The 24,657-nt window shown below is 44.4% G+C and overlaps 2 protein-coding genes across 14 annotated transcripts in view; one reads left to right on the top strand and one right to left on the bottom strand.

The window, feature by feature from the left end:
* The first annotated feature begins 856 nt into the window (after positions 1–856).
* LOC113035697 (uncharacterized) lies at positions 857–2,784 on the top strand. Of its 2 annotated transcripts, none has more exons than XM_026191332.2 (5): positions 857–1,197; positions 1,716–2,057; positions 2,165–2,398; positions 2,500–2,528; positions 2,634–2,784. In XM_026191332.2, the coding sequence occupies exons 1-5, from the start codon at positions 1,146–1,148 to the stop codon at positions 2,739–2,741; spliced, it is 765 nt and encodes a 254-aa protein (XP_026047117.1). In that variant the 5' UTR covers positions 857–1,145; the 3' UTR covers positions 2,742–2,784. The 2 variants fall into 2 exon arrangements, with proteins under 2 accessions (XP_026047117.1, XP_026047116.1); XM_026191331.2 differs by having other exon boundaries at positions 876–1,197; positions 2,153–2,398.
* Positions 2,785–6,494: 3,710 nt separating this feature from the next.
* LOC113035696 (rap1 GTPase-activating protein 2) overlaps positions 6,495–24,657 on the bottom strand; it is a 93,733-nt gene continuing 75,570 nt past the window's right edge. For 5 of the 12 annotated variants that reach the window (XM_080288460.1, XM_080288465.1, XM_080288462.1 and 2 more), the window contains 17 exons: positions 24,613–24,645; positions 24,265–24,486; positions 24,058–24,161; positions 19,408–19,486; positions 18,979–19,032; positions 18,089–18,172; positions 17,878–17,978; positions 17,247–17,376; positions 15,524–15,679; positions 15,357–15,428; positions 13,895–13,981; positions 13,599–13,739; positions 12,479–12,628; positions 12,214–12,326; positions 12,031–12,129; positions 11,787–11,907; positions 9,978–10,324 (listed from right to left, as the gene is read on the bottom strand). In XM_080288460.1, the coding sequence (XP_080144586.1) occupies positions 10,088–10,324; positions 11,787–11,907; positions 12,031–12,129; positions 12,214–12,326; positions 12,479–12,628; positions 13,599–13,739; positions 13,895–13,981; positions 15,357–15,428; positions 15,524–15,679; positions 17,247–17,376; positions 17,878–17,978; positions 18,089–18,172; positions 18,979–19,032; positions 19,408–19,486; positions 24,058–24,161; positions 24,265–24,486; positions 24,613–24,645 (1,983 nt within the window). In that variant the 3' untranslated portion in view covers positions 9,978–10,087. Of the gene's footprint in view, positions 6,616–6,959; positions 7,034–7,176; positions 7,280–9,977; positions 10,325–11,786; positions 11,908–12,030; positions 12,130–12,213; positions 12,327–12,478; positions 12,629–13,598; positions 13,740–13,894; positions 13,982–15,356; positions 15,429–15,523; positions 15,680–17,246; positions 17,377–17,877; positions 17,979–18,088; positions 18,173–18,978; positions 19,033–19,407; positions 19,487–24,057; positions 24,162–24,264; positions 24,487–24,612; positions 24,646–24,657 lie in introns of those variants that run through there. The other 7 variants (XM_026191323.2, XM_026191325.2, XM_026191324.2 and 4 more) reach the window with 3 other exon arrangements.

Raw genomic sequence — 24,657 nt, 5'->3', positions numbered from 1 at the left:
GCACTGCGGAAGATAAACAAGCGCTCCCAAAAGTTAAAACTGAAAGATTTACCGCATACGAAACGTCCGGTTTTCAAAATAAGATCACGTGCAGCACTTTTTTAGCGACACAAGCGTCACATAGGACTTAGCAGGAAATGGGGACTGTATGTGCTTTAATCGCTTACATGCGAGTATATTCCCTTCAAAGGTAACCAAAGCGTTTACTTTGAAGATTTGTTGTACGCTGAGAATGGGCTTGGAAAATCCCTACCTGCGCGTTAATAGTACAACAGAAACGTAATCGTAAAAAACTTTCCCCAGGCTATTTTCTGAAATAAAGAGAACACAAGCACTTTCGCCATAGTAACAGCGGTAAACTATGCAGCCAATGCAAGTGGGTCGTTCCTAATATTTGGTGCCACCTGTGAAGCCCACCCGTGACAGAATATAGTGTATTTGTGGAAAAGTTATTTCTGCAAGCTTGTCTTACACTATTAACCCCTTTCTATCATATACATCAATTATACGCTACCCAAACCGTTAATTTCTGTAAAATATTCAATGTTTTCTTTTTTAATTATTTATTTCTAGTAGGAGTAGTGCTTGTTTGGCTTCTGAAGTGGGAGATGCCAAAGTTTGAAAACCACCGAGCTAGTGAGCTATTCAGCTTCAGCTGTCAGAGATCTGTAAACTCCAAATAACCACATAATCAGCCATCTATGCCTTAATCAAGGTCTCTGGACTAAAATGTTAATCAAGACCTGCACAGAAATGAGAAGGAGAAGGATTTGCTGGTTTCTGTTCTCTTTTGTCTCTTCATGTTATAGTTCTCTGAAGCCAGCCCCTTTCCTGCAGGAAATTTTATATTCCTGTTCATGAGATCACTGCTTCCCGTATTTCAGTTTTGCGTGTGTGTGCTTGTGCCTGCATGTGTGGGTAAGTGTTCACTTCCTTCATCTCTGACCGGATTGGAACAACAGCAGGAGAAAGGAAATACAACATAATTACTGAGTAAAAGAAAGTGAAATACCGTGAGCCCACTCTGATTTCCAGAAAGTGTGGCAGCATTTAAGAATCAGCCGTAAAATGTAAGCACAAACTCTCTTAGGGGAAGTGATGAACGGCAGACAAAAACACCGTTAAACACATCTTTACAGTCAGACATGTATACCTATCTCCTCGGTGTCATCAGCTTCGTCTATGTCTTCCATTCTGGTAAGTGATCTCCTTTTGAAACTCTGACCAAAGTTCTCATTACATAAAAGAAAGTCTCTCTTCTTGCCTTAAGTTTTGTTTTTTTTGTTGTTTTTTTCTGGGGGGGGGGGGGTTGTTTTGTTAAAGCACTCGTGTGAACTCTCCATCTTCAGTATTCTATAATAAGATGCCATTTGCCATGTGTTTGCCTTAAAAGCTGTGGTAATCACGGTCATGCCAAAGCGTACTGCGTGCGTCTAGTTCTTTGACATGTTTGTTAAGCTCCGTGCCTTTTAAATGTGGCCGCCATATGCGTATTTTATTCTGAATGACGTGTGTTTCACTGCATATGGAAATTAGCAGATGTACCAAGTTAAACAAAAACATGTGCGTGTGTGTTTATGTTCGCTGATTATTAATGTGTTTTAGTGGTTATAATCTAACCAGATTGGGACAAAGGAGCACCAAACTGCACGAGTTTCCTTGGCTACACATTCATGTTCCGCTACAGTGACTTAAATCTAAATTCCTTCTTTTAGGTCTCTGTGCTGAAGAATGCCAGCTTAGTATTTTGGCAAAACGCGAGATGTATTATGTGCCAGAAGGGGGCATCTTGTCATTGTCCTGTGTAGTTCAGCACTGTGGAAACAACTGGACCGGTGCCTGGATGTGGGAAAATTCAACATATGATGTTAGGAAGCCTGTGAAGGAAAGCGAGAGACACCATTTGACCAACAAGACAATTTCAGCCAGTCAGACAAAGCTATTCTTAAACATCCAGAGTGTCAACCAGTCGGATGAAGGTTCCTATGGATGCATGGTTGTTTGGGATATAGGTATAAATGAAAATGGACATCGCACGCACGTGAACATTACTGCAGGTACAGAGAATGACATATAATGAAGTGCATCACAGTGCATCTGCATTTTGGCCAGCAGGTCTTACTGCTTGTCATGTATCCTCCTCATCATATAGCTCTCGTCACAGGTCCCTCTCCAAGGAAACTCCTGCACAGGGTTTTGATCTGTGCTTGTGCATTACTCTGCCTTCCCATCATCCTGGAATTGGCTCGCTGTCTGAGCTCAGAGGTCAAACCACAGCCACTTCCCAGGGCAGAGGTCATATATGAAGTTCCATATGCAGCCCAACAAACCATCTCGGCTCCACAACCTCCACCTCGATGCCCGGTACCACAGAAATGCAAAACACCCCCTCCCAAAGGTATATCCTGTGTGTTTCCTTTTGTTAACCTGTTATGAGGCAATACTCAGAACGGCAATTTTTACCATGCTGTCTTTTCTTCTTTTTTTTGTTTTTTGCAGTTCCACCTAAAGTCAAGAGGAAGCCAGAAGTAAGTGAACGTACTGTTTCAATACAGTCCCTGAACATTGGGAACTCACTGACAGGCTTGCATCTCCTAAACTGTGCCCCCCCCTTACTTTTCACAATGCTACAGGTGATGTATGCAGTGATTTCAGAAGGTGCACTGAAGCAGCAGGGAGCCACGAGACAGCCTGCCCATTCTGCAACTGTCTACTCATCCCTGAGATTTGACAACCACTAATGGAGTTATGCATTATTTTTATGAATTAAATCATAAAGTTATATCCTTTCATATATATGTCTTTACGAAACACTGAACGTGGTAGCTGCCACTTCTCGTGTTTTTTTGTTTTTGTTTTGATGCAAACTGCATCTTTGATACAAGCTTGATACTCTGCATTTCGTGAAGTCTTTAAAGTGACAGTTTACCACAGAATCAAACACAAGTTTTTCCCTCTGGCCCATATTTGCTATTTTTCCATCTAGACTTTTTTGTGGGGGGAGGGTGTGAGGTGCTAGTTACAGATGAATCTCCCTGTACTGAGCAGTTTCATGTAGGAACTACTCTTCCTGCCAAATTACAACCGCCAGCCACATCACCTGACCGAAACAAGCCAGCAGCTAGCTAGTAACACAGGACAGGAGGAGAGAGGGAAACGCCTGTGCTTATTATCTCCTACCATACTGTCATACTGAGCAGGAGCCTCTCACCACAGATGCAGCTTCCTTCTAAAAAACCAAAACACATGTATAGTCCTGTAAGGTTTTCTCGGGACTCTGTGCAGTCCTATGAAAAACTAAGACCTTTGCTGCTTCCATAGGAATTAAAAGAGTAAGTAGCAGCCAGGTGCAGTTGATCAAATGCATCTGATAAACTGATGACCAGGTGTGAACGCCTCGATGAGAGCCGAGGTTTGGGCAGTTTGGAGATCTGGAGCATTCAGGTGTGTGTGAACACTTTGCCAAGGAGGGAAGACATCAGCAATGTTCTTAAAGAAGCAATTGCTGCTGCCGGGAAGATCTACATAACAGAATCAGCGGGTTGGGTTAGATGTGGATAAAAATGAACAAAAACAGATGAGCATGGCTTTTTTGGATGTTTTAAGACAAGAAAACGTATTCTCTCTAAAAAGAACATAGCAGCACGACTTAGGTTTATGAAATTGCATCTGAATAAATCTGAGGACTTCTGGAACAATGTTCTTTGGACAGATGAGACCAAAGTGCAGCTGTTTGGCTGTAATGTACCGCACCATGTTTAGGAAAGACCAAACACAGCATATCAGCACAAACACCTCATACTAGCTCAAGCACGGTGGTGGAGGGGTGATGTTTTTGGCTTGTTTTGCAGATACAGGACCTGGGAACCTTGGAGTCAGTAAGTCAATCGTTAACTCTCCTGAATACCAAAATATTGTAGAGTCAAATGTGAGGACATCAATATGACAGCTAAAGTTGTGCTGCACCTGGGTCATGCAGCAGGACAATAATTCCAAGCAAAGCAGCAAATCTACAACAGAACAGCTGAGAAAGAGAAAAATTGATGTGTTGCAACGACCTGGTCAAAGTCCAGACCTCAACCCGACTGATATGCTGCGACGGGATCTTAAGAGAGCTGTGCATAAACAAACCTCAATGAACTGAAGAAACATTGTAAAGAAGAGTGGGCCACAATTCATCCAAAAGGATGTAAGAGACTAAAAACAGCTGCTAAAGTTTATTTTGGAAGCTATTTAATAACAGTGTGGACTTACTTTTCCACAGGACTGTATGGGAGTACTTTAGGTAGGAACCAGAAAAAGAGCCACTTTAAAAAAGGATCACTTTCATGTAATGTTACATATATTAAGGAGATACTGCATCGCCCAGCTGTACCACCCTGAGGCCCTACAGTAAGCAGACTCTGCTCTGTGAGACGATTTCACAGATCTTCTGGTTTGTATTGTTAAAAATGTGACCACATTAACTGCTGTCAGAATAATGTGATGGCGCTGCAGTTTCAACAAAATGTGAAACAAACTTCCCTCACATGTTCAAATATATTACACATTAAAGTATAGACAAGAAAAGCACCCGTGTGGAGAGATTGCATTAAAAAACACAAAACAACAGAAAACCTGAAACAACACAAATATGACACAAAATACAACATTTTATTTTAGAATAAATTCTCAATGGCACATTACATAACCAAATATACATATACATGTTTAGACATCTTTTAACTTAATACATTTCCTTTAATCATTTCACCATTAATTAGCGTACTCTGCAGTAACAATTTTTACATGACATCGATGCAAAAAAAGTTTAATAACTTAAGCGTATTAACAAAGGAAAGGCTGCAGGGCTTTTTTTTTTTAGGCGACACCTGCTACAAACTATATGACATCTGAACTTCCCCAGAGGATTTCTATCCCTGCTTCCCTTACTCGAGGTAATCACCGACCGAGGGCAGCGTGTGTTTGGCAACACGCCTGCCTCTAGTCTTGATAAATTAGAAAGGTACTACTCAAGTTAGAACAGCTTCCTGGCAAGTTAAAAGGTGACCTACATGTAAATCACAGAGGGCGTTTGTAATTTGGGTGAAACTAGCTATTAAACCTTTTACACTCTTAGGCCAGCCTAAACTACAGGAACTGTTCCCTACACAGTAAGATTACACCGACATTAACACACACCAGCTTGATTGTTTTTGGTCACACTGGAAGCGAATGTGTGTGTTTTTATGCTTCTTTTCCAGGCTAATGTCAGTTGAAGATTAGACCCGTGGTCCTTCTGTGCCTGCGAGCACCAACTTTGCAGTTTTTACTTATATTTTTGCAACAGCTAAGTCCTTTTTTTAAAGGCTCATAGTTTACATTCAAAGTGTTTTTTGTAACTTCATAGGTGGTTCGTTATAACCTGAACTTCATATTTTTCAAGTCATCCTCATCAGCTCACATCCTGGGAAAAACCCTGGAGATGTCCTAAAGAGCTGCCGTACGTACACGCCGATACACCGAGCTAGCGAGTTTCAATGGGAGGTATCAGAAGGTGAAATGTTTTCACTGAGTGCAACATCTATTTTGAGCAAATGTGGGTGTAGCTCGGCTACCCACAACTGTGCTGTAACCAGATCCCCGTCCTCTCACATAGTGAGACGCACAGAGACGAGACGGAGGCTGAGAAAGAACGTGTCAGCGGCGAAAAGGGCTTTTTCTATGTGTGTGATAGATTGTAAGGCGCAGCTTTGGCTAAAAGAAGCTTGTGGCAAAATGTGTTGGCAGTGCCCCTCCCCTCCCCACCCCGCCCCCCACCCTGCTCTTGAGTTCAAGTCTATGAAGTTGCCCCTACGGATACAGAAATGCTGTCCTAGGAGGAGACACGTCACGTTTATAGTGCAGTAGACACAATGCAGCAGCTAGCGGGATTGCAAAAAGCCTCGGCGAAATCAAAACTTGTTCTCTGAAAAAAGCATTTACATTATGCAAAGAACAAGCTCAGAGAGCACAGTGGAGAAGACTCCAAGCCGCGGCGCCTCCGAGGTCTTGCTACTGCGAGTCTTCTGTGCGCAGTTTTCGTCTGTTCAAGGGCGAAGGCAAATACATCCTGATGGCTAATGATTTCTTTTTTTCTTCCTCCACTGGGCACTCAACAGTCAGTGAGATAAAGGTTAACAGTTCGGCCATAAACTCGTGTCACAATTCTTCTAGGAGGTCATCGTGTTTCTCTCTATCAAACAAGACGCTTGAGGAAAAAAAGCCGAGCTCGGCTTGAACTCACAGTATCACAGCCACGCCAAAGACCCTCATGAAAGGTGGATGAGCAACGGTGCAGCGAGCATCGACTAATCTGTAGCTAAAGACTGGTTAGAAACAAAAGCCAAAATGTCAGCTGCTTCTCCTCCCTATATACTCACAGTAGTTTCAGTTAGATTCTAGTGTGCGGGGGACTCGGTAACCTTCTCAGGTTATCCTTGGCATTGGGAAGTAGTTCTACAGTGATTTTGTGGTTGTTGTTGTGACTTTTTTATTTTGTTGTCGTTGTTTTATTTTTTTGCAGCTCTGTCAGCAGGCGCTGTCCCTTCATTGTGCAAGGTTGGGGTTTTTCCGTTCCACTCAAAGCTACTCAGACTGAAAGAGAAAAGAGGGAACAAAAAAAAACAAAAGAGGAGAGAGCGTTCAGCACACGTCTTTCAGTCCGGGTTTATTACCCAACATCAGCTTGAGTGTTTCAGTCACATTACAGAGTTCCAGAGATAATGAGATGTCTATAAGATAGACAAAGTGTTAAAAAACAGACAGACACACACACACCAGGGGACTTTTTGGCATCGCTGCCAGCGTTCTGCCATAATTATCTTAATTTCAATGTCGAACTTTCTCTCTTTAAAAGTTTTATGGAGCTTCTGTCTCAAAAAGTTGGAAATATCCTACTGAAAAACCTTAACAAGGCAGTGTTCAAGTATCAGACTTACAGTCGTGGATGAGTGGCTCATTTTGTCAAAGCGGAACTTCAAGTTTGACCTCGGTGAAGTCTTAGTTTTTCCATCTGTGGAAGGAAAAAAAGGGAGGAGACGGAAAGGAAACAAAGGAAATGCTCATTAGAAAATGAACTCATCCACCTCTGGCGTATCATTCTGTTCAAACTGGACTAAAAGCTAGTCCACAAATGCGTCGTGAATTTAGGCTTACCTGTTGGACTGCGGCACATGATGACAGGGGTGCAGGACCCTTGGCTTTCTATGTTGAGTGCGGGGCTGAAGGCAGAGGAAGAAGCTATGGGTGGATGGCTGGCCTGAGGGAAGGAGAGAAAGCGGGAGGACGAAAGTTAAATATGGACACAGACGTACGGGGGTGGGGGGCTAAAAGAGGTTCTCTGAAACGAGGGAGCAGAATTTTGCTGAAGTTGAATTTAACTTGGCCCTCAGCAAAGTGGGAAACATTGCAAGGAGTTGGGTAGAGCTGGCTTGGAGGGAAAAATGATCATAAAATGGGTTAGATTAAAATAGGTGATGTAGTGTCTTAAGTTTATTTCTAACTCAATATTTTGATTCCTGCATTCTACTAGAGTCAATCTGCATTCTTCATAGTTAAAAATAGTTTTGCTAGCTAACACAGACAACAATTCACACCTTCAGTCAGTTTAGAATCATCAACCTAACCCCAGTAGCTACACGCTTTTGGGTGGAGTAGTTGGAGAGAACCCACACAGACGCAAGAAAAACACAAACTGAGGTGAGCACGACTCTCGCAGACATCATAAACACACCAAAGCAGAAAAAAATGCTTTAGAGAGACAGTGCATAGGTTAACATGGTAAATGGACTTGTTCTTATATAGCGCTTTTCTACTCTATCTGAGCACTCAGAGCGCTTTCAAAGTAGATTAGCATAATAGCTCTCCTAGAAGTTTTTTAGGGGTAAAGGTTTTGAAATATATATATATCTATATCTATATATATCTATATATATATCTATATCTATATATATCTATATCTATATATATTAGAGATGGCACGATACCACTTTTTTATGTCCGATACCGATACCGATATCATAAATTTGGATATCTGCCGATACCGATATGAATCCGATATAGTGTTTTTTAATCAACAAAACTGTTTTTTAAATATCTTGCTGCATTTTGTATAAGTTCATACTCAAGTTTAAAACAACAACTACACTAAAGCTATTCTGTTATACCTGTATCCAAAAAAAATATTTCATAGTTCAGCAATACTGATCAATCTAATAAACTTAAACCTACACCATCCTCCCTATTCTGGTATTTTAAAGAGTACTTAGCATAAATATTAAGCAACCTAACTAATAGGGTTCCAACTCCCAGCAACAACAAAAATAAATAAATAAATAAAAAATAGGGAACCACCCCTCACGCTCCACCTCATGATGCTTAATCGACGTAATCAACCTTAATTTGATGCAGTGTGGAAAAAAAATGCACAGAAATCAATTATTTTTCAAGAAATATTAAATAGATTCAACATCTTTCTTCAACAAAATTGCAGACTGCACAGATGGTACCTTCACAAAGGAAAAAGTACTATAGCTTACTAGGGTATATATATATATATATTAGACTTAATAGTTACTATATACAGTAATGGACTTCTATTCATTTTGCATCAAATTAAAACTTTGGCTGTCAGATAATTATTTATTTAAAGCTAGACATTTTAAATGAGAATAAGAAAGAAAAGTATGTCTTTGTGCCCCCTTTTCCCTGTTAATGCCCTATCTGCCCCCTGGCTAAACTTTGCTAGATCCGCCCCTGCACAGTTACCAGCCGTCAGCTACGTAGAAAAAGATCCTCGAGTATAAAGTAATATTAAATAAATTCTAACAACAGCTTATAGAGCTTAAACGTGCTGCTGTTGTTCAGCCGCTGGTTTCCTCTTTCTGGTGCAAAGTGGGCCAAAAGCAAACAAGAGAGACGTACTCCCGACAGAAAAGCCGATCAGCTGATCGTTAAGCAGTTTCATGATTGAAGTAGCAGCAAGAAGAGGCAGTCGTTTGTTAAGCTTAACACAGGAATGCTTTACAAACATTAAGAGATGGACTTACACACTTGCTTTACTTCTCTCGGGGATAACTTTGTCGGAGATGAAATGCCGGGTTGCTAGCGAAGCTCCAAATGCTATCCAGACCACCGACAAGTCCCGCATGCCACAGCCGCTCTATCACGTGATGCATACTGCTCCGACGTGCTAACGTTCTGAGGTGAGTTACAGCGTGTTGCAAGTTTTGTGAGGTGCTTTCGTGATATTTAATGGATCGGATTACATTTTTTATTTTTCTCCGATATCCGATCCAGTTATTTAGGTCAGTATCGGACCGATACCGATACGTAATATCGGATCGGTCCATCTCTAATATATACATATATACACTCAACAAAAATATAAACGCAACACCTTTGTTACTGCTCCCATTCCCCATGGGATGGACGTAGAGACCTAAAATTCATTCCAGATACACAATATAACCATCCCTCCCAAACAGTGGTCACAAATCAGTCCAAATGTGTGGTAGTGGGCACATCTGCCATATTGAGATAATCCATCCCACCTCACAGGTGTGCCACATCAGGATGCTGATCTGACATCATGAGTAGTGCACAGGTGTACCTCAGACTGCCCACAACAAAAGGCCACCCTGGAATGTGCAGTTTTTTGCACTATTGGGGGTCTGGGGACCCAGAACCGGTCAGTATCTGGTGTGACCACCATTTGCCTCATGCAGTGCAACACATCGTCGCATGGAGTCTATCAGATTGTCAATTGTGGCCTGTGGAATGTTGGTCCACTCCACTTCAATGGCTGTGCGAGGTTGTTGGATATTCGTGGGAACTGGTACACGCTGTCGTATACGCCGGTCAAGCACATCCCGAACATGCTCAATGGGTGACATGTCCAGTGAGTATGCTGGCCATGCAAGAACTGGGACATTCTCAGCTGCCATCTGCCCTGAACAATGTGAACCATGATTCATCCGTGAAGCGCACACCTCTCCAACGTGCCAGACGCCATCGAATGTGAGCATTTGCCCACACAAGTCTGTTACGGCGACGAGCTGGAGTCAGGTCAAGACCCCGATGAGGACGACGGGCATGCAGTTGAGCGTCCCTGAGACAGTTTCTGACAGTTTGTGCAGAAATTGTTTGGTTGTGCAAACCAATTGTTCCAGCAGCTGTCTGGGTGGCTGGTCTCAGACGATCTTGGAGGTGAACCTGCTGGATGTGGAGGTCCTGGGCTGGTGTGGTTACACGAGGTCTGCGGTTGTGAGGCCGGTTGGATGTGCTGCCATATTCTCTGAAACGCCTGTGGAGACGGCTTATGGTTGAGAAATGAACATTCAATGCACGGGCGACAGATCTGGTTGACATTCCTGCTGTCAGCATGCCAATTGCACGCTCCCTCAATGCATGTGGCATCTGTGGCATTTTGCTGTGAGACAAAACTGCACATTCCAGGGTGGCCTTTTGTTGTGGGCAGTCTGAGGTACACCTGTGCACTACTCATGATGTCAGATCAGCATCCTGATGTGGCACACCTGTGAGGTGGGATGGATTACCTCAATATAGCAGATGTGCCCACTACCACACATTTGGACTGATTTGTGACCACTGTTTGGGAGGGATGGTTATATTGTGTATCTGGAATGAATTTTAAGTCTCTATGTCCATCCCATGGGGAATGGGAGCAAAAACAAAGGTGTTGCGTTTATATTTTTGTTGAGTGTATATGTATGTGTGCGTGTGTGTGTGTGCTAGCTAGCTAGTATGCTAGCTAACGAGCTAAATGTAGCATAAAGACTCTACAAATGCTAATTCACATAGTTCCAAAGGTTGTAAAAACTAATGGACTTAAAAAAGTAAAATAACAAAAAAACAAGAACTGAGCCCTACAAACTTTACAAATAGTTTTAATCTGCTGCTTCAAGTCTCTCTATTAGCTAATAAAGACTGCGTTTTTCTTCCCATCCAGCCTATCAGATTCTCCCTTGTGATGGCCGCTGGTGTACTTTACTGCTGCATCAGGCACTTAACGATTACTTTAACAGTTTTCTCTGGCATTTAAGCCGTGTCTCTATCTCTCTCTGAGAGTTTCTACTGCGTAGGGATCATCTGTGCAAGCTGATCTCCTGCCAAACACTGAGGAACAATCTCACAGCGTTTCTCAGGTAACATAAAATAACACCTTGAAGCGGTTTTATCTGATACAAGGCGATCAAGTAGAGCTGCAATCATCATAATTGACATGCGCTTACTACGAAGCAGTTCTTAGTAATTATAGACTATTTCATCCACGACACTGACACCACCAACAACTTCAAACCTTTGGTTCTGACTCCGTACAGATACGACAGAATATTAGGGCCACATTAAGAAAAAAAAATAAGTCAAAATTTCGAGATTAAACTTGAAATACTATTTTGAGATGATGTCGTAGGCTGCTATTCTTCCTCTGCCTTGTGTAGATGACTTAGCAAAACAACTTGATCAGCTGTCTTATTGTGTCTTGTGCTTCAACATGCATCCTCTTTGCTGCACGAGGGTGTAACCATCTGTATGTTTGTATTTGTCCATTGCCACCTAATGCATCTTGCACAAATCCGACCAACTCTTCCAAGTTTGTGCGATTTTTCCTTCAGACCAGATGCAGCTTTCTGCACCATCTCTTCAATGTTCTTATACTTTAAAAATGTAACTCTCAACAGCACAACACATTTTCTTTCGTTCGTTCGTTCTTTTCAAATGAATGAATAAAAGTTTGGGCTCACCATCTCCAGTTCTTCCAGAGCTTCTGTTTCTCCCGTGGTGCTGCTGAAGCTGCTGGTGCTGGAAGAAGAACGAGAAATGTTCTGCCTGCCGCCGCCGCACTCCTTCAGCTTGACAAATGGCCTGTTGAGGAGAACACAGAGGAGCAACCATGAGTAAAATTTGTACTGACGTGAAAAAGCAAACATTAAGCAGTAATGTTAAAGTATTAAAGTATTCTTTAGATAAAATCAGCTTGGGTCTCACCTTTCTTTGTTGGGACAGATCTCAGGTGAGCTCGGATTGGATGACGTCTCTGATTTCACGTCCTGGGACAGCAGGCAGCTCTCTGCAAACTTTTGGTCGCTGCATACAAAAAGCAAATCCGTAAGTCAAAAGGTAGCTGTTTAAAAAGACTGTAACTTCTGAATGCAGGGACCTTTAACCTACCCACGCGTGTGTTTGTCTGAAGAAGTTTCTGTGCTGGAGTGGAGACGGGGGAAGAGACCCGAGCGCCGTTTCACAGGGCTCTTCAGGGGAGACTTGGCTGACAGTACAGGAGGCTGCGGATAACAGAATAAAGAATTTGGCTTCTCTTAGTATTGCAGCACTTTAAAAATGTTCCCCAAAAATCCTCCAACATTAAATATGGATGAGTAAATGAACAAGAACCAAAGCTTTTAGCTCAAGTCACATCTTGCTGAAGTGAACTCACAGTGAAGGTGCTCTTTGTGCATTCGCTGGTGCTCTGCGGCAGACCTCCACCACTGAGGCTGGCTGGAACACCACCTCCTACACCGGGGCTTCTGTGACGGTGAGACCCTACCATAGTCTCCATGGAGTGGCTTCTGACCCGCATGGCTCTCTGGAGAAGCAGGAGAAAAGAGAGATGAGCTCATGATGAGGGAGAGGAGGAGGTTAAGGAGTAGAAGCAAGTAATGGAAACAGTGTGAAATAATGAAGTTGGGGGGAGGCAGTGTCAAGAAGGTGACCACAAGGGGGCGCAGTTGTCCAAGAAGAAGAGAAAGTGAGTTAGAGAAGAAAGAGTACTGTAACTGTGTTACACTCATTATTTATATCATTGGTTCATTGATGTAAAAGGAGTTTATGATAACTTCCGGTCGGTAACATTCAAATCAAATGTCGATACTTTTCCCACCTTTGCTATCTGCCTCAGCTATGACCAGCTCAAATTCACACACACACAAACAACATCATATGAGATCGTCTTTATTTATCATCATATAATTCCCCCACGTGCATTTACAGTGACACAGAAAGGTAATACACAGCAACCGCCACGACAGCAACAATAAGAGCGCCCCCTGGGACCGACTGCACAAACTGCAAAGCCGCCGTCCACAACGCCTGCGAAGAGCGATAGAATCAAATGATTACATTGGTTACACATTTTCGTGGCGACAAACAGAGACACACATTCAAGTGAGCACGTGCAATGGCGGTGTGATGGGCTAGAGAGATTTAGGTGGCTGGTGAGAGGAAGCAGAGGAGAAATTCATAAAGAGAAAGGCACAGTCTCATACAGATTTAGCGCCGCAGCGTTTTGCATGTTCACATGCTCACACTGAATACACACACACACACACGCACACACACTGTGAGTATAAGGTCAAAATTCTCGAGCACTGAGAAATCCAGGAGCGTCTGTGATAACAATGGTTTAACGCCTCAAGTCATCTTGCAGACCTGTGACATTTCGCTGACCTACAGCGAGCAAACCTGGCACTCTTGTGCTGTAATGACGGTGATTAAATAAATGTCACAGAGCTGAGAAAGGATTGAACGATGTACTTTTTGTCTAGGCTCATGTTCACCTTGAAGGACTCCAGCAGGCCTCCGTGTCCCCCGTTCTCAAGCTTGTCCTCCTCTCCGACCTGGCCCAGACCAAGCGCGCTTTGACTCTGTCTGTGCAGCTCGTCGTGGAGATTGTCCAGCAGCGCGGCTCGTGTTCGCCCCTGAAATCGGTTCACACACACACACACACACACACACACACACACACACACACACACAAGCAGGAACGCATCGGGAAAATGATTAGGGATGAATCGGCAGAGCGGAACGAAGGCATGCTGCGGTGTTTTGGTGTAGCTGTGCGCGCGTGTGTCACCTCCAGTTTGGCGAATTTGTCAGATTTGTAGCAGGCGTTTTCAGCATTGATCAGCTTTGTCAGCAGGAAGTCTCGAAACTCTGGGCCCTAGAGAGCGACAGAGGCGAGGAGGGAAGTTGATGAGCAACAAGGAATGGGGAGGGTGACAATGAGGAAAGGAAAAGGTGACCTTAACGATATACAGACAACAGTGCCTCAGCTCATTGTGCTGTGGTGATCATGAGCGTAAATGATTTAAAAATCCCATCTGCCTCAAATTCCCCCTTTTCATCCTCTTATTCTGCAGTGAGCAGCTTTATTATCGACTGAATGCTGAAACCAGTGTCTCTAATTTTTTTCTGCATTGGACTTTTGCTTTTGTGACAGAATCCTGAAATAAATCTTTCATCCTTCACTAAGCAATAACTTTGTAGAGATACTGAATACCTGTGACTGTATTTTCTTATTATATTACCTTTGGACATTTTCTCCATGAACAGGAAGTCTACAGCTTCTTACCTACTTTAAGATTGGCATCAATCTCCTAACCAACTCTCTGCTGGAAATCTAAAAAGTGTATTTTCACATGCTGCAGATACCTTTTACTGAAAGGCAATCCGTGCTGCAGGTCAGCGTATCATTTCCTGCCAAAAGCACTACTCTTCTTCTTCATATTGAGTGACTGGCTGCCAGCGAAGGATATCAGTTCATTTCAGTGAACTTTAGCTTTTCGTCAGCACAAGTCATTGGAGTCAAGGTCAAAAAGTTGACTCTGCCTGGTGTGTTTTTGGTAGTGTTTGCATGTGTGTGTGTGTTATTCTGTCTGTAAACAGCTCAAAAGGTTTTCAAGGAACTCTGATAAAAACTGGGGGTGTAGAGACCTTGAAGTCCACCAAGGTCTACAATGATTTATTGACCAAAAAATGACAAAAAGCCTTAAAACTATTTTTTGTGTGTCCTGCAATGATATAGAAAGTACCGTTTGACCTCTTCTTTATGGTCAAATAAGGTCAAACATTCATAAAATGACTTTTACCTTTAAAACTGTGCTTATATTTGCAAAATACATCCTTTGTTTGTATTAGCAACATTTGGTAAATGATTCTAGTATATGGGGAATTCTAAATATCATTTTTTAAATATAATGTGGCCACATTTGACCTCTGACCTCACATTTCCCTTTGTCTCAAGTGAAAACAAATGACATGCTTAGTTAGAAATATACTGTAGTATAATATTATATATAATATAATAAGCTCTAATTCATTATGACAAGTTATTTGCAAATCGTACCTATTATCCATTATCTACTGCCCTGTGACCCTTATCTGATTTTTACTGCACTCAAACCTCTTAAAAAACAAAGAAAACAAAGTCAATATATAGAAAATATAATATTATTCCCTTAAAAGTAAATACTGCCCAGACAGCGAGCTGCCTTGGTGGCGCTTCTTTTCATACTGAGATCACATCTGCCGCTCACCTTCTTGAAGATGGCTGGGTTTGGAAGGGGAGGTCCAAATGAAGGTACATCTTCCCTCGCCGTAACAGACACCTGTCAGCATAAAACAAGTAACAGCCACATGTTACTGTGGCCACCGGCCCACTACAGCACACACGGAAGGAGAGGAAGTATTTTCCTGTTTGTACCTTGTATGTCGTGTGCTCTGTGCAGGGGTTCTCTGCCTGCACCAGGACGTAGGCGTGCAGGAAGTTGGAGGCGATCATGTCCGGAACAAACGGTGTGGGCTCTTCTTGGAAGACTGTGGCGACAATGTCGTTTCCTATGTGCCTTTTTCTTTGGAGCTGAGGAGGAAATAATTACCTCGGGTCACCAGTTTTTGCTATGTGTTTATTTTTGAACACTTTCAAAATAAGAGCTCGGGATATGGCTTCTAGTTCTACACTGCATGAGCCCCTGAATTCAAGAAGGGGTCATATGGTTCTCGGGAGGATTTTAGAGACTTCACATCAAACCCTCAGCGATGGCTTATATAAGAGCAATTTAGTTTTTTATTAGGATGGCAAAGCTCATTGTCACCGAGCACTTTAAGACTACAATGAAGGTTTAAAAAGAAAAGATCTTAACACAAGATTTAATAACTGCCAGTGCAAGGCCCATCAGCCTTATCTCAGTGCTGGATTAGAATGAGAGGAGCGTGCTACATTGATAGCAAGTCCATAAAGTCTTCATGAAAATTCTCCTCTGAAACAGAGGGGAGATTTTATTGTTTAGAGTTCATTAAAATAATACATTTGCATGATAGAAAGGCCAGAAAGGTCAGTGGTTTAACACTGTGTGCAGATTTTGGTTGTGCATCTGCTATTTTCACACCTCGTCCACCAAGTGCCAGACAAGATTTGACATGTGTCTTAGAATACATGCAGTTATGTGTGTACCCAAGTCATGCCCCCACTGTAATTTAGTGCGGATGCTGCTGTCAGAGTCTGAAGAACACTGAAGGTCACTCGTTGATGAAGCTGTTCATCTTTGGCTACTCATATTTTTTTCCCTTCTACTTCCTGTACACTGAAAACTTTAGAATAGAACATGTTTGCAGAAAAATGAGATTCAGCACAAAACTGAGAGCTCACTGCAGACACTAAAAGCAAAAGTCTCTGTAGCATTTAAGCTATTATATGGTATATACTATACTGGGGTGACGATTTGCTAATAAGTGATTTAATGCACGCCTACAGCATTTTAGGCCACCTAGTCGCTCTTTTACTCCTTTTATGAATGGATTTTAAAAGTTTTGTAACTGATCCGCCTTTATTTTTTTCTTTGTTTTTTCATAAGAAGCCAAAGAACATTTTATTTAGTTTTTGAAACCAGCTGAAAGATATAGATGACACAAGAAAGGTCAACTTTGTTCAAGTATTAACTTCAGATCAGCACCAGATGATCCTTTAACCCTAACCACGATTGAATCCTAACCCCCAACCCAACGATGGCTCGAAACGCTCCCTTTGTTGGATTTTTTCCTGAGTGGACATCCGCAGGTTCTTTTCTGTGTCGCAGGACTAAAACATAATAACTATGTGATTGATCACTTGCAATAGTAAACCTGGATCAACATTAATCATATGATGATCCAGGAACAACACCAACACCTGAATATCAGATACACCATCAGCACCAGAGGCATAAAAGCAAGAATGTGCTCCTTTTAAAGTCCTCTTTAATAGCTGTGAGATGATCTAGTGCATTTAACTCAACCATTCTTCCAACAAGGGATCAAATCTGAATTCAGTGCCTTTGAATAAAAGCAATTTAATATTGATATTTCTGGGCTCAAGTGCCCCATTTGGCAGCTAAATCCACACATGCATTCAGTATAACAATAATAAAGGCAGAATTAAGCCGTGGTACCTGCTGAACATCACCCTCGGTGAAGGGAAGCTTAGTTGACACGTGGAACATAATCTCCCTCTGTCTGAAGACGGTGTAGACAGATTCAGACCCCGTCTGTCCATGGGACACGTCCAGCCCACCACGGAACCTGTCACAGGATCAGAGCGCTCATGTTCTCTGTGCAGCCTCCAGCCTTCACTTACAAGGTTCTGTTTCATGCATTTTACACATCCCGTCATCACATTTTAAGCCTAACTGGCTCCAGTGTCATTCAAATGTGATGTGTCAGCTACAATTTATAGTCTCCTTATGTAAAAGCAACAAGTGTAACCCTATAGGAGAAAGCTTGCGGCACCCCCTTACCTTACAATAAACAAAGCTCTGATTACCTGTCCATGTGGCACTTTCTTTGCACAAATCTGTTGCACTAAGCAGTTTACCCACGTTGCATGCTGAGTCCGGACAAATTGCTCCAAGGTTACAGTAATTAAAGCTCGCCATGTTCTTCACTGTAATAAGCCCAAGGTTCCTTCTTTTAGACTCACTCGTTTCTTTGCATTTAAATTTGACTGAATCCTTTCTTCCTGCCACTTTCTCTCACATTATTCTACAAGTTTTATGCCAGTGAACTGCATTTTACTACCCTCACCCTTTAAAATCTTGCAGTTCAACCGTGTCTCCTAAGATACTGAGAAACTCCTTGAAAGCTGGCGTCTCCTCATTGTTTCCAAATAGCTCCTCTTCTGATGTCTGAGGAGGAAAACACATACGTGCACATAAAGTGAAGGACAGACAAGAGAAAGATAGATGAGATAAAAGGGTACATGTAAAGTAAGCGGAAGATAATTAAAATAGCTCACCTGTCCAAACTTCTGGTAGATGACTCCGAATTTGAACGTGTTGTTCACCTCATGTTCATCGTAAGCCACTATTAACTGGGATCCCTGTACGTAAACAAAACAGAGGAAAAGTCGTACTTTCTTCCTATGATTATAAGTTGTACACTTTTAAAAAAAGAAGTGTTTTCCTTCTCTATAACACGTCTCCAGGGCCGGTTTTATTGGGTCCATGTTATGTAAGGCTGTCATGCAACAAACTGTATAGCAGCCCCCAGCGAGGGCAGTGATCCTGTTGCTGTCTCTTGCATACGGAGACACAGATGGTTTTTTTCCTTCCCTGAGGCACAGGCTGAAAGCATGCTCCATCACACTCCTCCATCAGGCTCACAGGAGGAGGAGGAGGAGGAGGAGGAACAGATCCATCAAATTCATTTTAGAGAGTTGCGGTATCATCAATCGTTTCTTGACTAATATGCTTACTGCGCAGGGCAGATGTTAGAGAGGCAGGAAGTAGGGGGTAAAATGTGACAAGAAGGACGTGTTTTTGTGGATAAAATTTTAGGAGGTTGAAAAGTTAATGAAATCCAATGTGTAGGGACAGGCAGGTGATGCTGGCAAAAAATAATTAAAGCTCAAATGTCTACAAAAGCCACGGGCTTTAAATAAAAGCCATCAAATATTTATAGATATGAAAATTCATGAAAAGTTATTTATGAACGTTGGTGTAAAGTTGTGGCAGCTATAATTAAATGTCCTTTCAGCTATACTGCCCCCCTTTGTGTCTCAGGAGACGTAAGGGACTGGAAAAGCTACCCCGTTTCAGCTTGAATGAATATTTGCCTTGGACGGAGGAGCTCAGGTCACACTGGGTGTGATGATGGTTGCAGTGCAGGAACTGAGGATGAACTCACCCGTGGGTACAGGACGGGGTTGAACTTCAGCCCTGTGGCATCATCACAAAAGACCTAACAGATGAAAAAACATAGAGAAGAAGGATTACTGTAAAGGAGCACTAATCCAATGTACCAGAAAATGTCTTAGAGATAATAATAATCAGTCACATGTCAGAGAGCAAAAAGAAATATAACAGGAAGGGAACAATTCCACTTCAACATTTTTTCCTGTTACCTTGACTTCTTTAATGCAATTTTTGTCCAGTTATTACTTGTGAGAAGTGCTATTCTGAAATAATACATGTGATTACGAAAGTCTTTCCTTCTCCCTCACGCTCAGGTGTTCACCATACCTCCCTGAATATGTGCCATTATGTTTTGATGTTGCTATATGTGCATGGAGACTGTCTGCCTTTAAACCTGGTGTACCTGTGAGCTCTATCTTACCTTGGCAATCTGTGGTACGCTGGGCAGCTGGTTGATCCCTGCTAAAGAGATCCTATCGTGAACTGTTTTGGTCCTCGACCTGCAAGAAGAATATAAATTGGTCATCCACATAGAGAAGGGATGTCAAACATAAGGCCCGTGGACTAAAATCGGGCTGGCAAAGACTCTGATCCGGCCCATTGGATGGCTTTGGAAAATGTATTGGAGGGCATACATTTTGGACTTTTAACTGTGTTTTCATAAGTTTTCCTACTGATTAAGAACTCATCTATGGCATTTCATAGGACACTAAAGTAATTGTGTGACAGATTAAAAAAAAATAAAAAATTAACATGTCAATTTTTTACAGTGGTCCCACAGTTAAAAAAAATGCAAAATGTGAATGAACAAAAACTTTATTTTATAATTACAGTACAGTCTGGGCAGGGAGCTGCGTAACTTTTTCTCTTATTTTACACAATTGTTTGTTGCACTTTAAACCCAATGGGGATTAAATGGGCAGTTAAAGTTCTTACACTGACAGAAATGGGAATTTTACTGGCCCCGCCCACTCAAAATGGGCTGAATGTAAAAGGACTTATAGGACCGTTCAAGAATTTGTTCCATCAAAGAGATTTCTAGTTAACTCCTAGTGTCCATGTAGTTCACTGTCCCTGTGAAACTTAAGGAAGAATATGAGGAAATGTGAACTAATCATTTTAACCAATTTCGAATTGAAGAAAAAATAAAGTCACTGGGCTCATTGACTCTAAATGTAGCAGTGCTGCTCATAACACTAGCATTATCACAGTCATCTGTCATAGAGAAGATTAGCAATCACCTGGCTACAGTTCTCTGTGCAACACCCACAATGGCTACGTAACAACAAAGCATTATGCTATTTGTTTTGTCCATCCATCCATCCATCCTCATCCGCTTTGTCCGGGGCCGGGTCGCGGGGGCAGCAGCCTAAGCAAAGAGGCCCAGACCTCCCTCTCCCCAGCCACCTCCTCCAGCTTATCCGGGGGAATACCAAGGCGTTCCCAGGACAGCCGAGAGATATAATCTCTCCAGCGTGTCCTGGGTCTGCCCCGGGGCCTCCTCCCGGTGGGACATGCCTGGAACACCTCACCCAGGAGGCGCCCAGGGGGCATCCTTGCCAGATGCCCGAACCACCTCAGCTGGCTCCTTTCGATGTGGAGCAGCAGCTGCTCTACTCTGAGCCCCTCCCGGATGGCCGAACTTCTCACCCTATCTCTAAGGGAGAGGCCAGCCACCCTTCGGAGGAAGCTCATTTCTGCCGCTTGTATCCGCGATCTCGTTCTTTCGGTCACTACCCACAGCTCGTGGCCATAGGTGAGGGTAGGGACGTAGATCGACCGGTAAATTGAGAGCTTCGCTTTTACACTCAGCTCCCTCTTCACCACGACGGACCGGTGCAGCGTCCGCATTACTGCAGCTGCAGCCCCAATCCGTCTGTCGATCTCCGGCTCCCTTCTCCCATCACTCGCGAACAAGACCCCGAGATACTTGAACTCCTCCACTTGGGGCAGGAACTCATCCCCGACCCGGAGTGGGCACTCCACCCTTTTCCGGCTGAGAACCATGGCCTCAGATTTGGAGGTGCTGATCCTCATTCCCGCTGCTTCACACTCGGCTGCAAACCGTTCCAGTGCGAGCTGGAGGCCCTCACCCGATGAAGCCAACAGAACCACATCATCTGCAAAAATCAGAGATGAGATTCTGAGGCCACCAAAGCGAAAGCCCTCCGCCACTTGGCTGCGCCTAGAAATCCTGTCCATAAAAATTATGAACAGAACCGGAGACAAAGGGCAGCCCTGGCGGAGCCCATCACCCACCGGGAACGAGTCCGACTTATTGCCGGCAATGCGAACCAAGCTCTTGCAACGGTTGTATAGGGATCGAATGGCCCGTAGCAATGGGCCAGACACCCCATATTCCCACAACACCTCCCACAGGACACCCCGAGGGACACGGTCGAATGCCTTCTCCAAGTCCACAAAACACATGTAGACTGGTTGGGCAAACTCCCATGCACCCTCAAGTATCCCGGAGAGGATAAAGAGCTGGTCGAGTGTTCCGCGACCAGGACGAAAACCGCATTGTTCCTCCTGTATCCGAGGTTCGACTAATGGACGAACTCTCCTTTCCAGCACCCTGGCATAGACTTTCCCAGGGAGGCTGAGGAGTGTGATCCCCCTGTAGTTGGAACACACCCTCCGGTCCCCTTTCTTAAAGATGGGGACCACCACCCCGGTCTGCCAGTCCACAGGTACTGCCCCTGATCTCCACGCAACATTGCAGAGGCGTGTCAACCAGGACAGCCCTACAACGTCCAGAGCCTTCAGGAACTCGGGGCGAATCTCATCAACACCAGGGGCTCTGCCACCAAGGAGTTGTTTAACTGCCTCAGTGACCTCGCCCCCGGAAATTGGCGGGTCATTCCCCTCATCCCCAGACTCTGCTTCCTCCTCGGAAGACGTGTCAGTGGGATTAAGGAGGTCCTCGAAGTATTCCTTCCACCGCCTGACAATTTTCTCAGTCGATGTCAGCAGCGCTCCGCCAGCACTATACACAGTGCAGGTAGAGCACCGCTTTCCCCTCCTGAGACGTCTGACGGTTTGCCAGAATCTCTTCGAGGCAGTCCGAAAGTCTTTTTCCATCGCCTCTCCGAACTCCTCCCACACCCGAGTTTTTGCTTCAGCCACTGCCCGAGCCGCATTCCGCTTGGCCTGTCGATACCTGTCGGCTGCCTCCGGAGTCCCACAGGCTAACCAAGCCCGATAGGACTCCTTCTTCAGCCTAGTGGCTCCCTTCACCTCTGGTGTCCACCATTTGGTTCGGGGATTACCACCACGGCAGGCACCAACCACCTTGCGGCCGCAGCTCAATGCAGCAGCTTCGGCAATGGAGACGCTGAACATGGTCCATTCGGACTCAATGTCCCCAGTCTCCCTCGGAATGCTGTTGAAGCTCTGCCGGAGGTGTGCGTTGAAGATCTCGCGGACTGGGGCCTCTGCTAGACGTTCCCAGCACACCCTCACTACGCGTTTAGGTGCACCAGGTCTGTCCAGCGTCTTCCCCCGCCACCTGATCCAACTCACCACCAGGTGGTGATCAGTTGACAGCTCAGCCCCTCTCTTTACCCGAGTGTCCAGAACATATGGTCGCAGGTCTGCTGATACGATTACAAAATCGATCATCGACCTACGGCCTAGAGCGTCCTGGTGCCACGTGCACTTATGGACACTCTTATGTTCGAACAGGGTGTTCGTTATGGCCAAACTGTGATTAGCACAGAAGTCCAATAACAGAGCACCGCTCGGGTTCAGATCAGGGAGGCCGTTCCTCCCAATCACGCCCCTCCAGGTCTCGCTGTCGTTACCCACGTGAGCATTGAAGTCTCCCAGCAGGACAACAGAGTCTCCAGGTGGAGCACCCTCCAGCACCCCCCCCCCCCCCCCCCTGGGTACTCTGAACTGCCACTCGGCGCATAAGCGCAGATGACAGTCAGGACCCGTTCCCCGACCCTAAGGCGCAGGGAACAAACCCTCTCGTCCACCGGGAAAAACCCCAACGTACCGGCAGCAAGCCGAGGGGATATAAGGATACCCACCCCAGCCCGCCGCCTCTCACCAAGGGCAACTCCAGACTGAGACAGAGTCCAGCCCCTCTCCAGGAGACTGGTTCCAGAGCCCAAGCCATGTGTAGAGGTGAGCCCGACTATATCTAGCCGGTACCTCTCAACCTCACGCACTAACTCAGGCTCCTTCCCCACCAGAGAGGTGACATTCCATGTCCCTATTGCCAGTCTTGGCAGCCGGGGGTCAGTCCGCCAGGGCCTCCGCTCCTGGCCGCCACCCGGCACACAATGCACCCGACCCCTATGGCGCCTCCTGCAGGTGGTGGGCCTGCGGGAGGATGGGCCCATGTCTCCTCTTCGGGCTGTGCCCGGCCGGGCCCCATGGACTAAGGCCCGGCCACCAGACGCTCGCCCTCGGGCACCCTCCCCGGGCCTGGCTCCAGGGCGAGGCCCCGGTAACCCTATCCCGGGCAGGGTAAACTGTTCCCTCGGTTTCCTTTTCATAAGGGTCTTATGAATCGCTCTTTGTCTGGTCCCTCACCCTATTTGTTTTGCTCGCCCGTTAATCAAAATGTCACCAACTGTGATAATAGCAAAAAACATTCATCACAGAGCAACAAAATCATATGAAATTTGGCAAACATGGAGTGCACAGAGCTGCAATAAAACAGAATGGAGGCCTGGGTTATTAGTGTGTTTTAGCCATGCCAACAGTGTTTGTGTTTCTTTGGGGTTTTAGGTTTGTCGAATAATTAATTGGAGCTTGACTGTGGTTCAGACAGAAATGTCACAAAAATGTAGCGCAAATGTTTGAGAATGGCATTTGGGTCGTGTGGATGGATTGATTTTTGCCACAACATTTGTTTTAGAAGAATCTGAATGAACTGGCACTAGGCCAGGACAGGTTTTCATTCATCCTCCTTTCGCTCTTATTATCACGCTATGGCAGGTATTTTTGGTTTAGCCCATCACTAACAGGAACATGAAGGAAAACCACATCAGACTTTAAATCCTGAACTTATAATATGTGAAGTGAAGCTACTGTTGCTGCCTTTGCCTGATTGTACCTGAGCATGATGCGCAGGAACTCCTGTCCCTCAGCCTCTTCGTGTTTCAGGGACATGATGAGGTTGCCTATGCTGCTGCTGGTGCAATAGTAGTTCATGTGCTCCTGGGTGTATGGATACAGAGAAGGAGGTAAGCGAGGGAGAAAGGTGCAGTTTAGACTTTAAAGACTCGCACTGCTTGGTACAAACTGACATGACTGCACTAACCTTGCCCAGGAAGTGTTTGCGGTAGGCACGGGCTGTGCTGTTGCACTCCAGACGGTAGCTGTGCCCCCCACCGGGGCTCATGCCCTCTCCTCCGTCTTCCTCCTCACAGAAACTAGATTCTGAGGAAGATGGAGTTCCTGCCGGTGCCTCCACATCTTCAATCCAATAACCCCCGAACTGGGGCAGGATTACCTGGGGGTATGGACCACCTTTCTCTAGGACCTTGCGTGTAACATAAACCAACATAAAACATAACCAACTAAAAAAGTGTGTGCTTTTCATGTTTTGCCAAAGGTTGCAAATGTTTTGCATTATGGCTGAGTGAAAGATGAGCTAGAAATGACTCACATCTTCTATCCGTGGGTAGGGAATATAGTCATCCTGTAAAAGAAA

The sequence above is a fragment of the Astatotilapia calliptera genome, chromosome 14 (assembly GCF_964374335.1).
Source record: "Astatotilapia calliptera chromosome 14, fAstCal68.1, whole genome shotgun sequence".
NCBI classification, from domain to species: Eukaryota; Metazoa; Chordata; class Actinopteri; order Cichliformes; family Cichlidae; genus Astatotilapia; species Astatotilapia calliptera.
The sequence above is the reverse complement of the archived record's forward strand: the minus strand, read 5'-3'. Positions and strand labels throughout refer to the sequence as shown.